General features: G+C 35.2%; 1 protein-coding gene across 2 annotated transcripts; it reads left to right on the forward strand.

The window, feature by feature from the left end:
* The first annotated feature begins 1,223 nt into the window (after positions 1 to 1,223).
* LOC113499960 (CTD small phosphatase-like protein 2) lies at positions 1,224 to 15,604 on the forward strand. Of its 2 annotated transcripts, XR_003401157.1 has the most exons (12): positions 1,224 to 1,900; positions 4,741 to 5,847; positions 6,172 to 6,354; positions 6,955 to 7,026; positions 8,005 to 8,106; positions 8,564 to 8,656; positions 8,813 to 8,911; positions 9,351 to 9,499; positions 9,876 to 9,981; positions 10,380 to 10,487; positions 11,029 to 11,160; positions 14,029 to 15,604. XR_003401157.1 is itself a non-coding variant. In XM_026880575.1 (11 exons), the coding sequence occupies exons 2-11, from the start codon at positions 4,765 to 4,767 to the stop codon at positions 11,092 to 11,094; spliced, it is 2,061 nt and encodes a 686-aa protein (XP_026736376.1). In that variant the 5' UTR covers positions 1,224 to 1,900; positions 4,741 to 4,764; the 3' UTR covers positions 11,095 to 15,604. The 2 variants fall into 2 exon arrangements, 1 of the variants encoding a protein (XP_026736376.1); XM_026880575.1 differs by having other exon boundaries at positions 11,029 to 15,604.
* The last annotated feature ends 5,658 nt before the right edge of the window (positions 15,605 to 21,262 follow it).

The raw sequence follows: 21,262 nt of genomic DNA on the forward strand, positions 1-21,262 counted from the left end.
CACATCAACCGTAGTGTTGCTGTTGTAAAAGTAAAACGTACCATTCCACTTCTAAATTTTTTATATTTTAGTTTTATGATTGTTTTTCTTTTGTTCACAAATTCTTCATATTTTAGAAAGTAAAAAAACCACCTTATAAAACACAGAAGGGGGAATGAATGATTCAACTAGTTTTAGTACAAATTACATTTTAAGTACTTAATTTTAAGGTAGAATCGACAAGGTAGCTAAAACTTAGCTTACAAAGAAAACGCGAATAAAAAGTAATGAAAACAATAATACGGATTATAAAAAAACATGAAACTTAAATATAAACATCTAATTAACGTAGTTTATCTAAAAAGTCGTAAAGATAGCCTGATTTTCTACATACATAAACAAATGGAATGTACCACCTTTACCACCTTTAGTGCAAAATGTATGCGAATGGTAACACATGTATAACGTTACGTTTCACGATGCATGGTTTTATAAATTGGTTGCAATTATTTATTCATTTAAGAATACCTTCAAATAATTGTCTTCGTAAACGTATTTTACTGTATTTACTTTAAATGGTAAAATATTATTTCGAATCACTTCTTAGTTCTCTTGAATATTAAATACGTGACAACTTACAGTCCCAAGTTTAGTCCAGTCAACATTTAATATTTAAAATTGTGTAGCTTATATCATCCCTTGAATTAAAACTGTTTTTCAAAAATATTACGATAGTAATCATCAGCCTAATACAGAGTTGTATGTGTTTTTTCATGATAATCATTATTATTGACAGTCGACACGTTAAACCGATTTAAATCGGGTTAGGTATTGGTTAATACGTAAAACTTGGGTTTAGTAATCAATTTATCAAAACACCTATTAGATAGGTACATAATATATTAATCTACTCATTTAAACGAAGTTACTTAAATCTAATAAGTCGGCGTATAACCATTCAATGGTTTTGAAACAATATTTAATTGTCATGTAACGTAACAAATGCTCGCTAATTACGTTGTTGTAATTATAAGTCATTAAATAAGATCCGCATGATTTAATTTTGTAGTCTGCAAATGCAACGTCGGAAAGTCGTAACAATGTTACAGTCTGATCGGGCCATCGGCCTATTATAATCATCCGAATTTACAAATTTTGTTCTTAACTACTTTAACTTTATTAATTACAAAGTATTCGTGCAGGTATGTTTTAATTATTATGCATTTTTTTGGATCTCAAAATAGTTGATCAGCTCGGATTATTTAATCAACGGGAGAGTTTAGTCTCAGCCTCTCTCCACATTATCGACTTTTCGGAGCATTCTCAAAACGCATGCGCACAGCCAGAAGACGCCATCTGCAGAAAAACGTCGCAACTAAAAAAAGAAACGCCGCCATTTTGACATTTGTTTGGCTTTGTGTTCTACAATAAAAGTTATCATGTAATTAATCCGTACAAGATATTATTCTGCATATTTCCGCTACCGAACTATACCGCCGGTGCATCGGATGAATAAATTCTAACGCATCAGTGAGAATCGCATTCATTATGCAGCGAAAAAATCAATAATGTACCAGTGCCGCTTTTTTACTTTCGCGTTACAAATTATCTCAATAAATCGTTAATTAATTTAGAAAAAATGTATTAAATATCGCGTACGTTTATTTCGAAGTGATTTTAATGTGTATGAATTGGAAAATAACTGTGCTATGTGGTGAAAAGTGGATTACGAAAAAGGCGCGAAGTGTCACGCGCCTATTTTTTTCTACGGGGACATATAACTAAAATAAAGTGTCCAAAAACATTAAAAAGGACTATTACTATGCGTTATGTTCATCAGGACGAACTATTTAACTAGAATTCCGGTTATGTATTACGTTCAACAAATGGAATAAGAGATACTTTCTAAAAATAAGTTCATGTAAGTACACATTTCCTGAATTAGGTAATTTCGTTGTGTTAAAATTGCATTCTTAATTTAGGCCTGAGTGCTTACGTTAAGTCTGTTTTATTGAATAGTTTGATTGTACTCATGTGTCAATATTGTCAAACCTTATGGATTTATCTGGCAGTGTGATGACAGGATAATGTAAACAAAGTTATGTTGACATGTTTTGTATATTTACAGAAAAATGACACTTTTACTATTTGCACAATTTTTGTTTACATTTTTGTGCTATTTTTGTCTTGTCTATACCTTCAGATAGCATGCATTCATACCATATCTTTAGGTTTAAGGTGTTCTTTTAGGCTGAATAGTAACATCAATATCCATGTCTCTTTAACACAATGATATTTTTAATTATTTACAAATATTAACTTCCTCAATAAATTTAAATAAAAAGAGCTTTACTGAAACTTTTATAGTGGTTCATCATCCTATAGCCTTTTCCCAAAAGTTGTGAATTAAATACCATGCATATTTTTCTTCAATCTGGGTTGATCAGTAGATGAATTGATCACTTTGAAGTTGATATTAATGCTGAGATTGAAGTTTAGAATAATATTATATGTCTATTCTTGTTCTAAAACCTGGTTTTCAATATATTATCCACATTGGATCTCTTGCTTAAATATTAACAACCACTGATGCAAAAGTGAGTGTTTTTATATGTTTGTGTTCTTAGTACCATGTACCATGTAGTTTGATGATATTGAATGTATAGGACAGTTGGCTTCTTGGATGATTACTTGGCTACTTATATCTAACTTTGTTAAAGCAGTGTGACATATATTCAGGTGAAGCTGCAAGCACCTGCTAGTATACAAAAAAAATATACGGAGCCTCTCCACCTTGTAAAGAAAATCTATTTTATTTGTGGAACTTGTGGATAAGAGTTATCACTCTAAGCTGTGCATGGTATTTTTTCTGTAAGAAGTGCGGCCCGTTTTTTATAAGATATGGTAGGCCTGTAAAACGTCTACTGTTATGGTGTTGCTAACAGTCAAACATCAAACTTGTAACACCTTTCTAATTATGAGAGCTTAAACGAGTAATGAATGCGAGAGGAGAAATCTAAACAAAAGTTCAATGGTTTTTGTGGAAGATATCGTGAATGAAATATCATTAAATAATAATATGATGAATAGTGTAAAGAAATACCAGTTTATTACAAGGAACAACTGCCTATCTGACGTCCTCAAATTACCTGGGGATTATAAATGGACAGCTAACTGATAAGCAAATAAAATCAATCTGTAATATATAAAATTCTCATGTCACAGTGTACGTAATAGGGATGATGACTGGGTATAAAAAGTAAAAATCTCATTAGTCCCTCAGTTATTTAATTTTCAGAAAAACTAGAATTGACAAAGATTAACTGCTTTAAAGTTTAGGAGAGGGAGCTTGTGACGTAACAATAGAGTAAAGCTTATACTGAATTGTGACGTCACGCGTAATTTTCATTCACTGTAATTTGGTCAATTTATCTTTGTGGGGCAAATAAAAAAATATGTGTCCATCATTATACAAAAAAATTACAAGACGGACACTGTAAAAAAAATTGTCTTCATCCCTATTGAACTCCTCTGTCATAATTTGACCAATTCTCATGTAATTTTGTGTGCATATTCAGTAGGTTTGAGAATCGGACAACATCTACTTGTCTAACCCCCATTTTTATATTCCCTCATTTTGTTAAATAATGTTTGCTAGGACAGCAAGTTTATTATAAACATGTTTACTGTATTTATTGTTTGTATTGGCATGCTCATGAACTTGCCCTTGCTGACTATAATCCTGTTAGCTAATCAATCGTTCATAATGGCACTGAACTTCTACACTTAGATGTTTTCAATCTTGTTAATGTGATTTAACTTGGCACATGTTTTAAGTGTTTCATACATCAATAGACTTTAGTATGCTCTGTTTTTGTTCATAAAATATTATATAAATCAGGACAGTGTCAGTAAATTATGAACTCTTATAATCCATTATAGGCCATTATCATCATCATTGTTATCATCATCATCACCAGCAGGCCATATTTGGCCACTGCTGGACATGGGCCTTCCTAATTCCATGCTTCTTAGTTGCAGTATTTTGTTTTAAATTTATTATGTTTATATATAACACCATCACAGTAACAGTACCTTTGCTGATGCTAAATAGCAACATTATAATTTATTATAAATGACTAGTGAAAAGCCACTCTACTACATCTACAAGCTGTCTCGCTCCCACAACTGCAAATCCTATTTAGAAGTATAGTAGTAGGCACGCAGACTTAATGAACCAGAAATCGCGCCATTTCTAAATCTTTTAACTTAATTTATTGTAAAGAAAACGCGATAAACGTGTTAGCTAACAGTATAGAAGTCAAGGACATCGCGTGGGTATTAATACAATTATACACGTGCTTACGGAGTGCTTAAAGAGAATGTTATGGCTCCGTATCCGCAATCTGTCGGATATCCGAAAAGTATCCGAAACGTTAAAAGTTTTGGAATAGGGTTAGTTGTAAAGAACAATAAATTAAATTTGTTTTATTATGATTTTGACAATCGACAAATTGTTATAAATTCTTATGTCTTCAGATCTGATTTATCGAAAATTTAATGTAACAGTAATAAAATCTCTCCTTTTATAAAATTTATGAAAAAAAGTATAGGTGTACTTAGGTATCTGAAACTGTTGTAATCCGAATCTTTTTCAAACCTAACGCCAAAACTAGATATGATATAAAAAAAAAATGAAAAAATCCGAATCCATATCCGAAACTTGTCGCCCCAACACTACTAACTAAACAATATTTCCAGGTTAAGTTGCCCTCTAATCTTGCGATGCGGTTAAGAAGTAGAAAGAGGGAGCGGCCGCTCTCAAGTAAAAGGGGTTCAAAAGTAACTAAACTAAAGAAGAAGTCAGTTAAACCAATAACTAAACCACCAAACGCGTGGAGGAGTATCTTGAAGCGAGACGTGAAAAATGTCGTTGAGGCACCTCAGTTCTGCATCACGAGGTCACAGAAGTTAAAGACACGTCCTGTAAGAACGAAACTAAGCATGGAGAAAGCTTTGGAGACAACGCACAAGAAGGCAAAGCACAAAGATGAGAGTCGCACAAAGAAACCCATCTTCCAGACTGTGGTTCGAAGCTCGACGAAAGACCCAGTCTCATCCACCACGGCTGTGAAGGTCAAACCACAGAATGACAAGATCACAACCACATCCAAGACCAAAGAGGTCCGAACAACAAAAAGTGTCCAGCTACGACACAGCTCTTTAAACCGCGAGCTGAAAAAAACCGAAGCTATATCCTCAGCCATCAGTTCCCCTCGTAAGACACGACGCATGGACAAAACTGACAAGTCAGCGTCGTTAAACAGCTCTCCCATACGTAAAGTGCGTCAGATTGGGATAATAACACCCAAAGTTACGAAATCATCGGTCAGTTCGACCAATGAGAGCCCTAAAAAGCGGACGAAAAAAGCTCCCGTTGTCCCAGACACGAATGGTTACTCTGAGGACAATGACGTCACTATGTATGAGGCTCACACGACCACCTTCGTCGACTTCCCCGCCCAGAAGGCAGAAGAATCCGATTCAGAAGGACAAGTCGAGTCTTCTGAACTCTGCCTACCAAACGACTGCCTCAACGACTTTATGGCTATAGCTGAGTGTGCAAGACTGATTAACGAGGACATACCGGCTACAGAAGAAGATATCAACTTCTTGGCTGATAAGGCAGCGAGGGTCATGACTACGGAGAAGGCGGAGGAGAGGAAGTCTAGAAGCAGCTCCGTGGATAAGAGAGTTATGAAGAGGAGGAAGTCAAGCAATGACCTGGAAATGTATCAGCCCACATCAACTACTGATGATCTTGATAATTGTACTGATTTTCTGACAAACGGGGATAAGTATGTTCAGGTGAGTCAATTTTCAATACTTTGAAGGTATATTCTAATACCCTAGATATTAAATAGCAAGAGTAAAAATTTAAATTGAGATGTTTTTTTTATTGTAGAGAAATACGAAAGGGATAGATTAGAATTTTGCCTTTTTTATTCAAGTACTATGAAAGTGACCACATCTCATTTGTAACTTAAATAAGTACATTTTCTGTTATTCTAATTACCTAAAAAAACAGTTTACTTTAGCAAACATTATAATGCAAATCTATACATTTCTTAAGAACCGTATCAGGTTGAGTGCATACTATTGTGGTGTAACATATTTCCATCTCTCTCTCAGCCGGACTTCGTGACGATGCTAGAGCAGGACGGCTACGTCCGCGACAGTGAGTGCGAGATATCGTCGACGTGCGACACCCAGGGCACGGCCATAGAGAGCCTGGAGGCGCTGTCGGCCCGGAGCCCGAGCTCAGGGTTCCTGGCCGAGATCAGTCAGAGTCTAGCGGCTGAGGCGGCCGGATGGGTGAGTTGTTTGAAGATAGATAATAATCTGGGATCCTCCTTCGAAAGCAAGGATAGCCGAGTGGTTGAGGTCACCACGACAAACCCACTGTGCGCGACGTGTCGCGGTTTCGATCCCCCGCGTAGGACAAGTGTTTATATGATCCACGAATGCTTGTTCTGAGTCTGGGTGTCTTTCTGCATGTGAACTGTATTTTTGTGAAAGCTCCCGCCTCACAAAAGTTAAATTCCTTAGTGCGGGAGACGCTTAAAAAAAAGCAGTCAAGTTAATATTAGCTTTGTTAATAAAGGCAAGACATATAAAGATGATACCCGAAACAAAAAGTCCAGTTTTTAACATTGATAATAGTCAGATAATTAATATGTCGAGTTAAAAAGTCCATAAATCATATTGTAATAAAGGTAAAATGTTATAAAATGCTTAATGCATTTCATGAATTTTCTAAAGGTGCATGTGTAAGTTTCGTGAACTTACTAGAACAATGTAGGTTTTCCAAGAGCTGACTATCCACTTGGCAAGTAGATGACTTCGCGATTAGGCTTTCTAGAACCTTCCCATCCTCTAATCATGTAATTCTGAAAGGTATAATGTTGTCAACAGAACGGATCAGATATCGCCGCAGACGAAGCCTCGCTAGCATGCCACGACGAGCAGTCACCGACAGACATAGAGGTAAGGCAAATCTGTTTACATTCGTACCCATAATTAGTGTGTTACACTTCAGCTTATTCATATCTAATATAAAAAATTATCGTGTCACGGTGTACGTAATTGAACTCCAGTTTTCCAAAAAAAACATTAAATACTTAGGAAGATTAGAAGCACAGAAAGATAAGGTAGTGGGGGCTAGTAACATCACTTTCTATTAAAAAGCATACTGGTAAGTGATGTTACACGAGATCTTATTTCACTGTATCCCCGAAATATTTTGTTTACTAGATAAAGAAAAAATGAGTACTGTAATGGACTGAACAAACTTTTTTGTCAAATATAATCAAAATCAAAATTTATTTATTCGAATAAGGCTACTCAGTAGCATTTTTTGAAGGTCAGATAACATTGGACGGCACCCAGTTTCGCCCATCCTCCACCGCTTCCTAAGTGCTCTTGCTGTGAGAGAAGAAACAGAGCAACAAACTCCCAAGCAGCATGCTGTCAAATAATATTTTATCAGTAAACCTAAAACTTATTCTATTTACATTCAGTTACGTACGAGACATGCTTATTGCTTAGGCTATGATTGGCAATTTTTTGCATTTAAATGTTCGTTAATTTAATGAAAAATCTAATAAAAAACTAGATTTGGTATCGCCGCCGGCTGGGAGTGTGCCCAAAAGGCTGGCAGCATTGCCACGTTGAATGGCAATGCTAATCCTCTGAGCGAGGTAAAAGCCAGCCTTTGGGTCACGAGAAGTGTCAACGAGACGCTTTGCTAGGTCTTTAAAAAGCGTTTTGGCACTCGGCCCCCGCGGCCCAAAAGTTTCAACTCCAAACGGCTCAAAGAAGTAACTACCAACTAGATTACCATACGTTTAAGTAAACCTAAATGCGTTGACATCGACCTGTTTCAATTCTCATTATTTTAGAAAAACATTCCTTCCATAATTTAGTTTATTCGTTCAGTCATTGATTCCTTTGATTGTTTCTCAGGAGGAAGCTGGCGACGTGATCTCTTCGTGCAGCAACCGCGTGGACTGCGAGCAGATATCTTCCTGGGTGGACGCTTTCGACCCATACTTGTTCATCAAACAGGTATGCTTGTCTTTGAAACGAAAGAACAGATTTCTGTAATATTTACTGGAGTTTTGTTCAAGAAATAAGTTTTGTTATCCAAAAATATTTTGTTTATTTAAACTTTCATGTACAACTGTACAATAAGGCGGACTTAATGCCGCAAGACATTATCTACCAGTCAACCTTTGGGTCGAATGGAGAAGCAGCTGGTATAGGTACAACAGTACAATACGAAACAATTTGACATAAGTCTTCTTACCGATCTGGTCACTCGTGGTTCAGGAGAGCAGATGAAAGAAGATTGAGCAGCCTTTGCCCGATAAGCTTCAAACCAAACAATGCAATTTACAACTATAAAAACGTCTGGATTGATAAAATTCGAACCGATTAAAAACTTGGGTATTTCGATTTTTTAAATCTATTTTTATTCTCACCCTTTCTTTGTGGGTATTCCTTATGCCATGTGTCCTCGCAGTTGCCGCCGCTGGAGACCGTGGCCACGGGCGCCCTCCGCGCGCGCTACCCCGCGCTGCCGCTCAAGACTCGCACCAGCCCCGACTTCAGCCTGGTCAGTTACTATGATAAGACTTTACTAGTGTGATAGGACACATTAAGTGTTCCCTTTGTTCAGTTTATCTGTTACAATTAATAACTATACCAACAGGCCGGTCAAAACTTATCTATAATTTGAACATGTATTGATATTCCTCCTCCTACCTCGTAGGTGTTGGACCTGGACGAGACGCTGGTGCACTGCTCGCTGCAGGAGCTGCCGGACGCCAGCTTCCACTTCCCTGTACTGTTCCAGGACTGCCGATACACTGTGAGTTATATACGAAAACAGTTTTTAAAGAGATAGGAAAACAGTTTCAATCCTCTCTAAAGTGAAACAAGTTAAAATACAGAATTTTAGAAAGCCCCTTAAAAACTTTCACCCCCATAAGTAAGGCAGATTTTTGTCAAGCATGTCTACACAAAGTTCACAAAGAACTCAACTTCAATATAGAAATTGTAATCGCTCCTTTCGGAATTTATGATTTATGAAATATATAGACACGTCTGACATTGGAAAAGTGAATGAGAATGGAAATTACGCAGTAGCTTCAAAGCAATAAAAACGAGTTTACCGATTATGATTAAATTTTAATGGAATAATGACATTTCAAAATGTGGGTCTTTTGATTTTTTAAATCTATTAATTTTTGATACTCCAATTACCATTCCTAAACTTTACCTATACATATGTACCTGCCCCTGTCCAGGTGTTCGTCCGCACGCGGCCCCACTTCGCGGAGTTCCTGTCGCGCGTGTCGCGCGTGTACGAGGTGATCCTGTTCACGGCCAGCAAGCGCGTGTACGCGGACCGCCTGCTCAACCTGCTCGACCCCGCCCGCCGCTGGATCAAGTACAGGTAAACTAATACTAAGCATTATGGGTCTAGCCCGCCACACATATAGTTCCCGGCACGGATCTTGAACCATGACCTGCACCTGCGCAGAAGTGATTGTTTGTGTCCCTTTTGCGATGTGAAGTGAGGCGCGGGCGGACTACAGTGCAGGCAGTGTCCCGCAAGCATCGCGTCACAGCCGACATGAGGGATGAGTTCTTTGCTGCAGTTGCATGCACCTCAAGCCGGCTCTAGATTGGCGTTTTATTTTGTCATGAGTGTACGATGCGCAAAGCGATCCCCACTTTTCCGCGGAGCGCTCAAGATCCATGCCGATAACTGTACGAATTTCAATAGCCAAAATCAATGTGAATGTCTAAAGTCACCTTGTCTCGTACAGATTGTTCCGTGAGCACTGCTTGCTGGTGAACGGCAACTACGTGAAGGATCTCTCGATCCTCGGGCGCGACCTCCGCAAGACTGTCATCGTCGACAACAGTCCACAGGTGAGACCGATACAGCTAATATAGTTACGAATGCTGATATTTTAGTATCTAGTAAATTTATTAGTAATCCATTTTTTGCTATATTATTATGGGTAAAGTCAAAAATCACAAGTAATTTAGGCTACTACGTAGCGTTTTTCAAATAACAGGACAGCAACCCAATTCGCCCACCCTTTATTGAGTGTGCGTGTGTCTTATGGTTGAAATGACTCGTTTACGCCAACCACCGGAATTAAATTTCATATATCACGGAAAAAATCACGGGGAAAATTCTAGAACAACATCGATTGCTACATTTGCATCTTACATGCAAATGTCCCACAACTTCCCCATTTATTTATCAACAAATTCTTGAGCCAAAAATCTTGCTAACATTTATTTTGTTTTTCCTTTACCAGGCATTCGGCTACCAGCTGGAGAACGGCATCCCAATAGACAGCTGGTTCGTAGACAGGAGTGACAACGAACTGCTTAAGCTGCTGCCTTTCCTCGAGCATCTCGCTACTGTAAGTGACTCCTGGTTCTATAAGCTCAGCTATATTTAGTCCACAAGATATGATATATCTCTAAAATTAGTCATCATCATCCTAGCCTTTTTTCCAACCATGTTGGGGTCGGCTTCCGGTCTAACAGGTTGCTGCTAAGTACCAGTGTTTTACAAGGAGCGACTGCCTATCTGACCTCCTCAACCCAGTTACCTGGGCAACACGATACCCCTTGGTTAGACTGGTTGTCAGACTTTCTAGGTTCTAACTAACAAGTAAAAACTATCAAAGAAATGTTAATAACAGCCAGGACACGCAATTTAACGTGCCTCCCGAAACATGAAGAACTCATTATAACATAAATGATCACCCAACCAATACATCGTATCAAATTTCGCATAACCTGGGATCGATCCACTTACACAATTTTTGTAGTAATAGTTGTTAGTAAGATGCATAAAGATCCAAGGTCTCTGGGTATTACTTAACAGTAGAAAGGACGCCCTTCTTACTTAGAGTAAGGGAAGGGATTTTCACACTAAATTTTCAAAACTTTTTGCAGAAAGATGACGTGCGTCCATACATCCGAGACAAATACAAACTGTTCAGCTACCTGCCGCCGGACTAAGGCAGTCACAACACACCACTGTACAGACAATTTGGAGAATAGCCGGTCGAAACAGATTCTACTAAGGTAATAAACATTCTTATACAAACTATATGGGTATGAAATCTAAAAAACAACAACATGTATATATGTTGTAATTGTGGAAAGAGATAGCACTCTACGCAGTGTATTACGTTGTCTTGCTTCCACAAACATTAATATTACTTGACGTGATGGTAAATCAAAACGAAAATACGCTGTTTGTTAAGATTTTAATATTCATATAGTTTATATTTAAACAGGATATGTTAATGAGAATTTTTGTAAGTTAATTGTACACGTGGAAACTGAAGTATCCAATATTCTTGGCTTGTGGTCTTCCAACCGATACACAATCAGAGTAACTTCCGAAACATTATTAAATGATGCAACGGTTTACTCACGCGTACTTATCGGGAGTGCCCGACTAGTTTCTGACCCAACCGGAGTCCTTAATCATGAGCTGACGCGGAGGTCGCGAGTCGACTGCCCTGAATTAGTCTTGCAATCCCGATAAATACGCGTGAGTAAACCGTTGCATCATTTAATAATATTAATAGATTTAGATCACAGTCCAAGTATATTGGAGACAAGAAATCATTTTTTTATGACTATGAAGGGATATTTTTATCTTTTTCTTTTGTATAACGTTTTTTTTAATCGATGTTTTTAACTTGGTTCAGTTCAAGTCTTATATAGGTTAAGTGAAAATCTGTTAAAACTATACAACGGTTTCTTGAAAGTTGATCAATATGATAATAATGTTTTAACCGATTTTTGCCACCAGTAGTGTCTCAAGACATCAGCCAACATATTATAGTGCACAATTGTGCCCAAAAATATGTCTGCCCAACTATTAAACGGTCATTTTGAATGTTTCGAGATGAAAAGTCAGTCGTGTGATTAATTAAAACGAACTGTCATTTAACAAAGGTATAAATGTCACCTCCATCGAGGATATTACTATCTCTGTTTACAATGTCTCATATTCGTATTAGAATAATGAGTTGATCGTGTGACTCATAGACACCCACTCCCTCGAGGGAGGAAATGAGTAGTGTCAGACTTACTGACTAAGCCTGAACCGCCGTGCTACGTCATTGTTTTTGTGTCGGTGTATGGCAATGCGTTGCATCCACACCTTCAACACCCATTGCGTACAGAGTTTTGTAGACAATGCAATGTTTTTAGTATTGATCAGCGTTCGAGAAACCGTTTCGTTTTATATTGTTTTTTTTTATATCAATGCAATTCTTTGTCTTTATAACTAGTCGAAGTTAATTAGCTGTGGGTCTAACTTCACGTATTAAAGTAATGCTTTGTGTGGAAGAGAGATGCCGCTCTCCGCCGTGTATAGCTCTGTCACACTTCCACAACCACTAAAATATTATTTTAAGACGTGGTAGTAGTCCCTGACGGCAACCGTTTTGTTGCCTTTAATACCTAACAAATGAGATTCCTTCAAACATTTCTATATTGACAATGAAATAATACGTAAAGTATTTTATCTCTCAGATATCTAAAAGTATAACTTAAAAAACAATTCAAAGCAACATTATTCTGGTCAATATAAATGTAAATTGAAGATTTTATTTTCGAGAAATTCGTACTAAATTTTGGATTCGAAAAGTTTTATACTTTCCGAGACCGAAACTAGTCGGTCCGTATAATCGCATACAGAAACTTTTAACTCTAAAGAAGACTTTAAAAAATATTGAACCTTATTTAATAAAGTTACACCAGGACTTGACTTACTATATTTTCTAAACCCTTTATAGTGTATTTTAAGCAAGTTAAAAACCAGAAAAGAATTCATAATTATTTGTATGTGAACTGATTTTCGGAGATACAGTGCGAAAATACTCGGGTATTCTCGAAAACGCATTTTTAAAGTAACAAATAATTATGAACATAAGAAATAGTTCTCCAAAATGTTTATATAGTAAAAAGTAGTTTAAAAAAATTGTTTCTATAATTCAAAAATCATTTTTAACGTCTAGGAAAACATATTCTAAAATATAGATTAATTTATTAATGAAAACGATCGGCATACTATTAGTTGTATTTAGTATAGAAATAACAATTTGCTGTTGAAAAAGTTAAACCTTTTTTGATGTGGTAACATTACTGAACTTGTTAAAAAAGAGTAATTCTACTTAATAAATATTACAAAATTCATATTTGTAATATCAAAAGCGAAAGTTTCGATGTTTGTATGTTTGTAAGTCTTTCATACCAAAACGACTAGACAGATTATGATGAAATTTAACAGTAGTATCGCTTAGGCAGTCAGAATACTACTTAAGCTGTACAAGAGGTTTTTAATGTATTTTTTTTAACAAGAGTCGAAAACCACACAAAATGGCAAGACTTTTTAAAAAGCAAACTGTGGAAAGCATTTGATGAATAAAATTATATAAACTATCAAATGTCTATGAAATTGGGTTTAAAATCTGTGATTATGTTTCTTTTGTACACTATTTGTGCTTTTCAAATTTTTGTGATGATCTGCTATATCTTGTTGAGACATAGACTATGTAATTAATATTTTCTGATGATAAAAATTAACATACAATTTGAAATATGTGGTCGCTTAACCCCATATCCTCTCGGTTTCAGATATAGATTATTATCATCTAAAACTTTAAATTCAATAGTGTTAAGTTTAACCCTTTCAGCTGAGCAAATTTTATACCCCACTTTTTATTTTGAGAATTTATAATTTCATAAGCAATGGTCTAAATATTACACCATTTTTTATGATAGCTATGTCTTAACAAAGATACATTACTACATACACTAATATTGTCTTTTCAGAGTTCATTCTATAGCTATAGAGAGTATAGATTAATAACAATTATAAGAAATTGTGATACAAACTGTGTTGGTTTCAACTTCCAGTCTTATTGGTTTCAGACCTTATGTTACAGCGCGACTTTACCCTACTCGGTCGACAAGCATCTATTTTACGTCGATATCCGCGTAGTACAAGCATTCGTGGATCACACAAATGCTTGTCCTTCGCGGGGATCGAACTTGCGACACGCCGCGCACAGTGGGTTTGGCGTGGTGACCTCAACCACTCGACTGTCTGTACAATTCGATTCTGTCAATAGTAAGCTTAAGCTCTATAACCCATTGTTTGTGATACAAAATCAAAATAATTTACATTTGACTAAACAATATTAGTGTATGTATAAAATATAATAAAAATGAAAATTTTGTGTTTATATCGTAAGTGTTTTTTTATATATTATTCAATATATAAGCGAACTCTGATGAGGTGCTAATATTATTGTAATTTCCCCTTTTTTCTTGTAATAAGTGTATTTTTTATTTTCTGTGTTCTTTTGAGGATGTCTAGGGTGATAATATTTTTTAATTTATAGCAAAAAACTTGCAGAAACAATCCGTCAGCGAATTATCTTGCAAATTGCTGTCAAAATCTCATTTCGTCTTTGTAGATGTTATTTTTATAGCTAAAACGCAAAATAATTGCTGTCGCGTCGCTTTTCCTAGTTGGCTAACAATAGTTATCTGGTAAAAAGATTGAAATAATGCTTTTTGAAAAAAGTTAATTCATTTTTTATTGCTTTTTGAATCTACAATATCCATAATTATCAACGTAGTTATAACCATTACTTATTAATAATAATTTTAAAATATTTTTCCCCCTTCACATCCTCAAACAATGTTTTTTTTACAGTAATTAAGTTATTTTTAATTAATGTACGTCCAATTCTTATTTGTGTTTTTTAGTCTAGCAATAGTAATAATATAGGCTGTATAAATTTCATGTCAACATTAAAAAAAAACTTTATTGTCTATGGCTACAGTTTATGCTTAATATGGTAACTGTTATACTTTTAATAAATAAATAAAATATTTTAACTGTTTAGATTGAAACAGAGTCAAGTTAACCTAACTTGTAAGATTTGATTAAAAACAAGGGAAAGTAAAGTAATTTTGTAAAACGGCCTACGTTATAAGTATAACAGTTATCATACTGAAAATATAAATAAATGTATTATTTCTACATTTTATTGTGTGTTATAATTCAGTCTAGTCGAATATTTTATGATTTTATTCATCTCATATATAGTTACTCATATCGTACTTGCCTGCGTTGGAATCGAACCTGCACCTAGTTCTTACAAACCCATACTTGTAACCGCAAGACAACCACGACATATATGGATTATGTATGTCTTATTTATCATATAATGTATTAAGATCTCAAACATTTGATTAGACTGACAAATTATAACAATACCCCTCATTTTGTGTCGAGGGTAAAAAAAAACTTTATTCAAGTTAAAATGCGTTTTTAAGTCTGATGATAATGATCTGAAAAAGAATATTGGCTAAACTAAATTGTCTATGGCTTTTATCTTAATTATTTGGTGTCGGAAATTCAAAAAAACAGTATTAAATTATCTATGGTTTGATTTTTTTTAAAAACCTATATTATACAGTAGTTAGTCGAATGTAATTGTGGTTTTCGTTGAAATTGAATGTCTGAATAACATCAGTCTGTAACTGTCCCACTGTGGGGTAAAAACTCTTAAATAAATCATTGTTTTACTATTTTTCACAGTATGACTAAAAAATACATCATGTGATCATATTCCCTTGCCGAGATATAAAGATTTTGCCCAACGGTGGGACTCGAAACAAACAATAATGTATAATAATAAATGCTTCCTTAAATAAGATTCCAAAAACAATTAATTTCAACGAAAAAACACTAATCTCTTTAAAAATAAAATTCACAATTTAAAAATACATGTACTATATTAATAAAATAAAAAAAATATAATATAATATTAAATAAACGTAAACTATTACTACTTAACGCCTATTAAATGTTATTTATAGTTGCAAATTCCAAATATGTTTCTCATGTAATTTTCCCGCCATTTTTGCCTTGTCATACATATTTGTAAAATTAATGAAAAAGGTTTTTTTAACTAACTTAAATAGGAGGTTTCTTAACTCGAAGGTAAATATGCTTTTTGATTATTACGCCTTATCTAAATACTTTATAAGGAATATAGATATCCTATTTTGATCAATTTTGATTTTCGTTTTCGGATACTCATGCTTGTAGTCTATGCGTAGTTCATTAGTTTTAGTTGTTTATGTTAACCTATCTCACTATATTAGTGAGATAGGCTTACCATCTCTATTCTTTAATATAACATTAACTTGCAACTTTAAAATGATTTCTTGAAAGCCTCATTGCTAACTGAAAGGATTTTATAGACAGGACCATATTGTCAACGGTAGCGAGATGGATACTAAATGAATAACATCATAATTCAGTAATATTTTAATAGAATAACAATCAAAACAACTGACTTTTATCAATGCAGTCCTCTGTTCGACGCTTGTGAGTTGTGTTTAAACGCCAATAGTGATATTAGCTAACTTGCTAAAGAATTTACTTCAAAAATTTTGCAAAGAGGTATTTTTATTTCTTGCAAATGTTTAGATCACTAATATGTATCGCTATTTTTCGCCACGAAGAAGGCATTTTGTACATGTAAAATTATATTCTAATATTGAGGTATATTTGGAATTTGCAATAAAAAGAAGTTGTTTGGCTAAATTATTAATTGTTTGATAATGGTCTCATTTAACGCCCGCCTATTTATGGTTCTATAAATAATAGATATTTGAGCCTGATCGTTGTTAACTTATTTCACATTTTCGGTTTTTGAGGGTAAGCGAAACATCTAAAAAACGTACTTGCTGAGAAAATCTTGTATGAACCAATTTGAACTTTAAAGTGAAGTATTTAAAGATTATTTTTTGTTTACCTTCAAAAACATGAAATAAGAAGTTTTTTTAAAATGTTAAATTATGGTTTTGTTGATTGTTTTGTTAAATTTAATGTAATCACGTTACAGTGAGGTATTTGAGTAAAATTTAATAATTTATGTGTGAAATTAAAAGATTTATATTATTTGTATAACTTTGTGAGACTGTAATACTTAATAATTGTAGAGCTGACAATTCAAAATTATATTTATATAATAATGATAATGATAAAAGCCTTTTATACATCTTAAACAAGCTTATCTTGGGTATTGTGTAAAAATAATTGCAGTTTCACAAAAGAATATAATAAATTATATAAGTACTGTGTGTTTTTCATGATATGTTTAAAAATTCGAATCATAAGCGGGGCAGAAATCATTCGATATATTATTCATAGTTTTAGTTTAGTTAAGCGAAAGTTTAAATTTTTTAATATAGATTAAAATCGGTGTAAGTAACGTAGCGATCAAATTGTTTCAATCTTATTGTAGTTTAAGACATAATCGAATGTTTAGTCTATTAAAGTATTTAATGAGATTTCTTGGTGTTTTATTTCTTTTAACAATCTTTCTCCTTATCGCGTTAATAAAAAAAAAATTGCTTAGTCCGTCAGACAGATTTCCAAAAACTATTAACTACCTACGTTATTTTTTCTCGTAAACAAAATGTGACTTAAAATCTCGTGTGACACTTAATTACCAACACGCTTTATACTAGCAAGTGATGTTTTAGCCCCCACTATCATACTTGAATGCTTTTTATCTACCTTGCTTGCTTTCTAATGTGATAAAAAGAAAAACACCTATTCAATATTTATTAGAATTCTGTTTGTCGGACTATAGAGATAAAATATTAAGTCAAGTACACTATTGTGTAGTAGGGTGTCGTAAACATTGAATTCTCATCTATTGAGGCACCCAGACACAGGTTAAGCTTCGGTCACACCAGTGCCGGTATCAAGTGTCGAAGTACAAAATACGGGCACAAAAAAAAATTGTCGATGTCTCGATAAATTGATTATGTAGTCTACATTATATATTATCTGTCGATCAAAACACGTATAGATTTTATCAATTTAGAAATACATATTAAAATCATGCATAATGTATTTTTTTTTAAAGGATTAGAAATTATAGATCGTAATCAATTTACATAAATGTTGTTTTAATTGACACTTCTTGGAATTATGCGTTGCCGTCATTTCGCATTATCATTGTTTGTTAAGGCGTATTTAGACGATGTTTTCTGTGTTCCCACCAGAAATGTGCGAGTATGGGTGGACACAAATATTTCCCTGAATGGGAATCGGAGCCACGTCTAGCAGTCAGCCAGCAAAAGACTACGAAACCAGTCAAAGTATGCAACTCGCCCGATATTAAGTCTGCGATCCCACCAGAAATGTGCAAGTATGAGTAGCGAGGGATGTGTTTGTTAAGTAGCAATAGAATCGCTTCAAATCGAATTTACCTCGCCTCGGTCAGCACAGCTCTGGTGGAAATGACTCAGCGGACATCCTCACACGACACATTTCCACCTCCCATCTCTGGTGGAATCGCAGACTTAATATCGGGCGAGTTGCATACTTTGACTGGTTTCGTAGTCTTTTGCTGGCTGACTGCTATCAGACGTGGGTTTGATTCCCATTCAGGGTAAATATTTGTGTGATAAGTATATGTAATTCACAAGTTGATCGATCGCAGGTTGAGGTTGACACCTTCGGTCCGTAGATGGGTGACCATCTTTGTCGTTGCTGTCTGTTGTTGTTGAAAGTCTGACAACCAGTCTAACTAAGGGGTATCGTGTTTCCGTTGAGAAGGTCAGATAGACAGTCGCTCCTTGTGAAACGCTGGTATATAGCTGAATCCGGTTAGACTGGAAGCCGACCCAAAAATAGTTGGGAAACGTCTAGGATAATGATGATGATCAGTAAGATCATTAAATTCGTTCCGTATCTGGGTGTTATTTATCTAAAATATGAATGTACATTATTATGTACGTCCTTATTTTTAGATGTTACTTATTTTTATAAGGAGTTGTATAAAGGTTTTCTTTTTTATCTAATTTTATATGCGGGTTTTCTATAAAGTTACCAATACGCAGTCGCGATCTGCTTTAAAAAATAATGTACCATTGCCGGCAATATGTCACAACTAGTACGATATTTCTCATCGTCTAAATCGGCCTTAAATATTACGATACCGCAGGTGAGTATTGCACACGGCTGTTTTTACCTCAGAAAAACATAAGTTACCCAGTTTAGTACCAGTGTTTTACAAGGAGGGACTGCCTATCTGACCCAGTTACCTGGGCAACACGATACCCCTTAGACAGGTTGTCAGACTTTCTTGCTTCTGAATAAACGTAACAACTGTTAAAGATGTGTAAATAACAGCCGGGAGCCACAATTTAACGTGCCTTCCAAAACACGGAGGAACTCGTGACCATCTATGTTGGTCACCAATCCAAGGACCAACCGTATCAAGTGTAATTTTATCTGTGATCGATCAATTTGTGCAGTTTTATTTTAGACAGGAGTTCTCGAGTCGAGAGACTAAAATAAATAACTTGGTCGAGTGGCGTACGCACCGGTTTCAGGGTTTCGCTAGCTCTGAGGTCCCAGGTTCGATCCCCGGTCGGGTCAATGTAAAATTCACATTTCTACATGGTCTCGGGTCTGGGTGTTTGTGGTACCTTACTTTGGGTTCAGAACAATGAATGTGATGTTGTCCGCATTTATTTATTTATATTTACATGCCCGTTAGAATGGCAGTAACACACATACTAAGTTACATTCCACAACCCGGATAACAACCTTATCTAAATCTTATACAATCTCCTACATGATGAAAAATCTTTGACAATCACACTTATTAAAGACACATGTATAATTAAAATAATTAATATCAGATAAATCTAAAGCGATTCGCATCGATGATCAAAATTATTGAGAAATATGATAATGACATTACAGAGTTTACAGACAGTTCCCGCCATCCGCCATCTTATTTTATTGGATAAAGGGCAATGACATTGTCTCTGGATACGTCGCGTCGATAAACAACAACAAATAGTTTATTTCATTAAAAAAAACAAAGCGGAACAAACTTCTACGTTTGATAATAAACGACTTTCTCCAAGGAAGTAATAAATCCTTATCTTTTTTAGCTAGTGTTTCACTGCAGGGCAAAAGCCTCCCTCAAATCTTTCAGACTGAAAGCTTAAAGGACTTACATTTTCAAATCGTTTATTACAACCCTCCATGTTCTGTTTAATTGGCCACACTTTTGCAGAACACGTGAATTGTAAAAGTCAGTAGCTAGAAAGTCTGACTACTAGTCCTACAAAGGGGTACAATTTGCCCAGTTAATAAGGAGCGACCTATCTAACCTCCTCAAGGTTAGATTGTCGCTCCTTGTAAAACACTGATACTTAGCTGCATCCCGTTAGACTGGAAGCCGACCCCAACATAGTTTGGAAAAGGCTGAGATGATGATGATAAAGAAGTAAAATCAAAATCAGAACCAAACCACGTTTGGGAGATGGCTTTATCTTCGATAAAAAAGTATTGGCACAGGAAAATGGAAAGGTACTAAATGTAATTTGCAAACTATTGTATTAGGTATGCTAATTAATAACAATAAAAACGTCAAGAAATGTATGAAAAGCCGGACGGGGATTAAAAGGGCTTTAATAAGATAACGATATTACTGATAATGTATTGGGGTATTAGAAAAAATCAACAATGTCATGTACATATGAAATAGAAACGTAGTATACAAAGCTTAAAAACAACAATCAAAATAAAAAAAAAATTGCCAGCCTGTTACTGACTATCAGATGGGAAAAAACCTACCATAGAGGATTGAGCATAGATCACCACTCTAGCTCACTACAAACGACTCATTCGAATTTTAGAATCCGATTTCTGTCACTATGTTTTTTCAGTGCAGTTATTTTTAACGACTCCCGCATTAAGGAATTTAATCCTTGTGTCGCGGGGGACTCACAAACATTCAAATCAAAGATGACTCGACAGAACATTCACAAGTATTCAAATCACATGCACAAAGATAGCCAGAAACAGGATACGCGAGTATCGAACCCGCGACACTTAGCACAATGAGTTGAGAACCAGGTTTTGTGTCATCATGTTTTTATTGAAATAATCGATAGAGTCTACAATTCTGAATATTAGAGTAAAATTCGCGTCGATAGTAAGTACAGGTACCTACATGGTACATGCAAAATGTGTTATTGGGGCTTGCCAGCATCAAATCGATCATAGATCCTTGTAATCACCACGACATATCGTAATAAAGTTGAATTG

This window comes from Trichoplusia ni, chromosome 13, assembly GCF_003590095.1.
Source record: "Trichoplusia ni isolate ovarian cell line Hi5 chromosome 13, tn1, whole genome shotgun sequence".
NCBI classification, from domain to species: domain Eukaryota; kingdom Metazoa; phylum Arthropoda; class Insecta; order Lepidoptera; family Noctuidae; genus Trichoplusia; species Trichoplusia ni.

Bases quoted from the DNA above. Each gene is read 5' to 3' on its own strand.
- LOC113499960 (XM_026880575.1), top strand. From the start codon at position 4,765: ATGCGGTTAAGAAGTAGAAAGAGGGAGCGGCCGCTCTCAAGTAAAAGG. The intron at 6,355-6,954 runs GTGAGTTGTTTG...TGTTGTCAACAG, and splicing joins CGGCTGAGGCGGCCGGATGG to AACGGATCAGATATCGCCGC. The intron at 10,488-11,028 runs GTAAGTGACTCC...AACTTTTTGCAG, and splicing joins TCCTCGAGCATCTCGCTACT to AAAGATGACGTGCGTCCATA.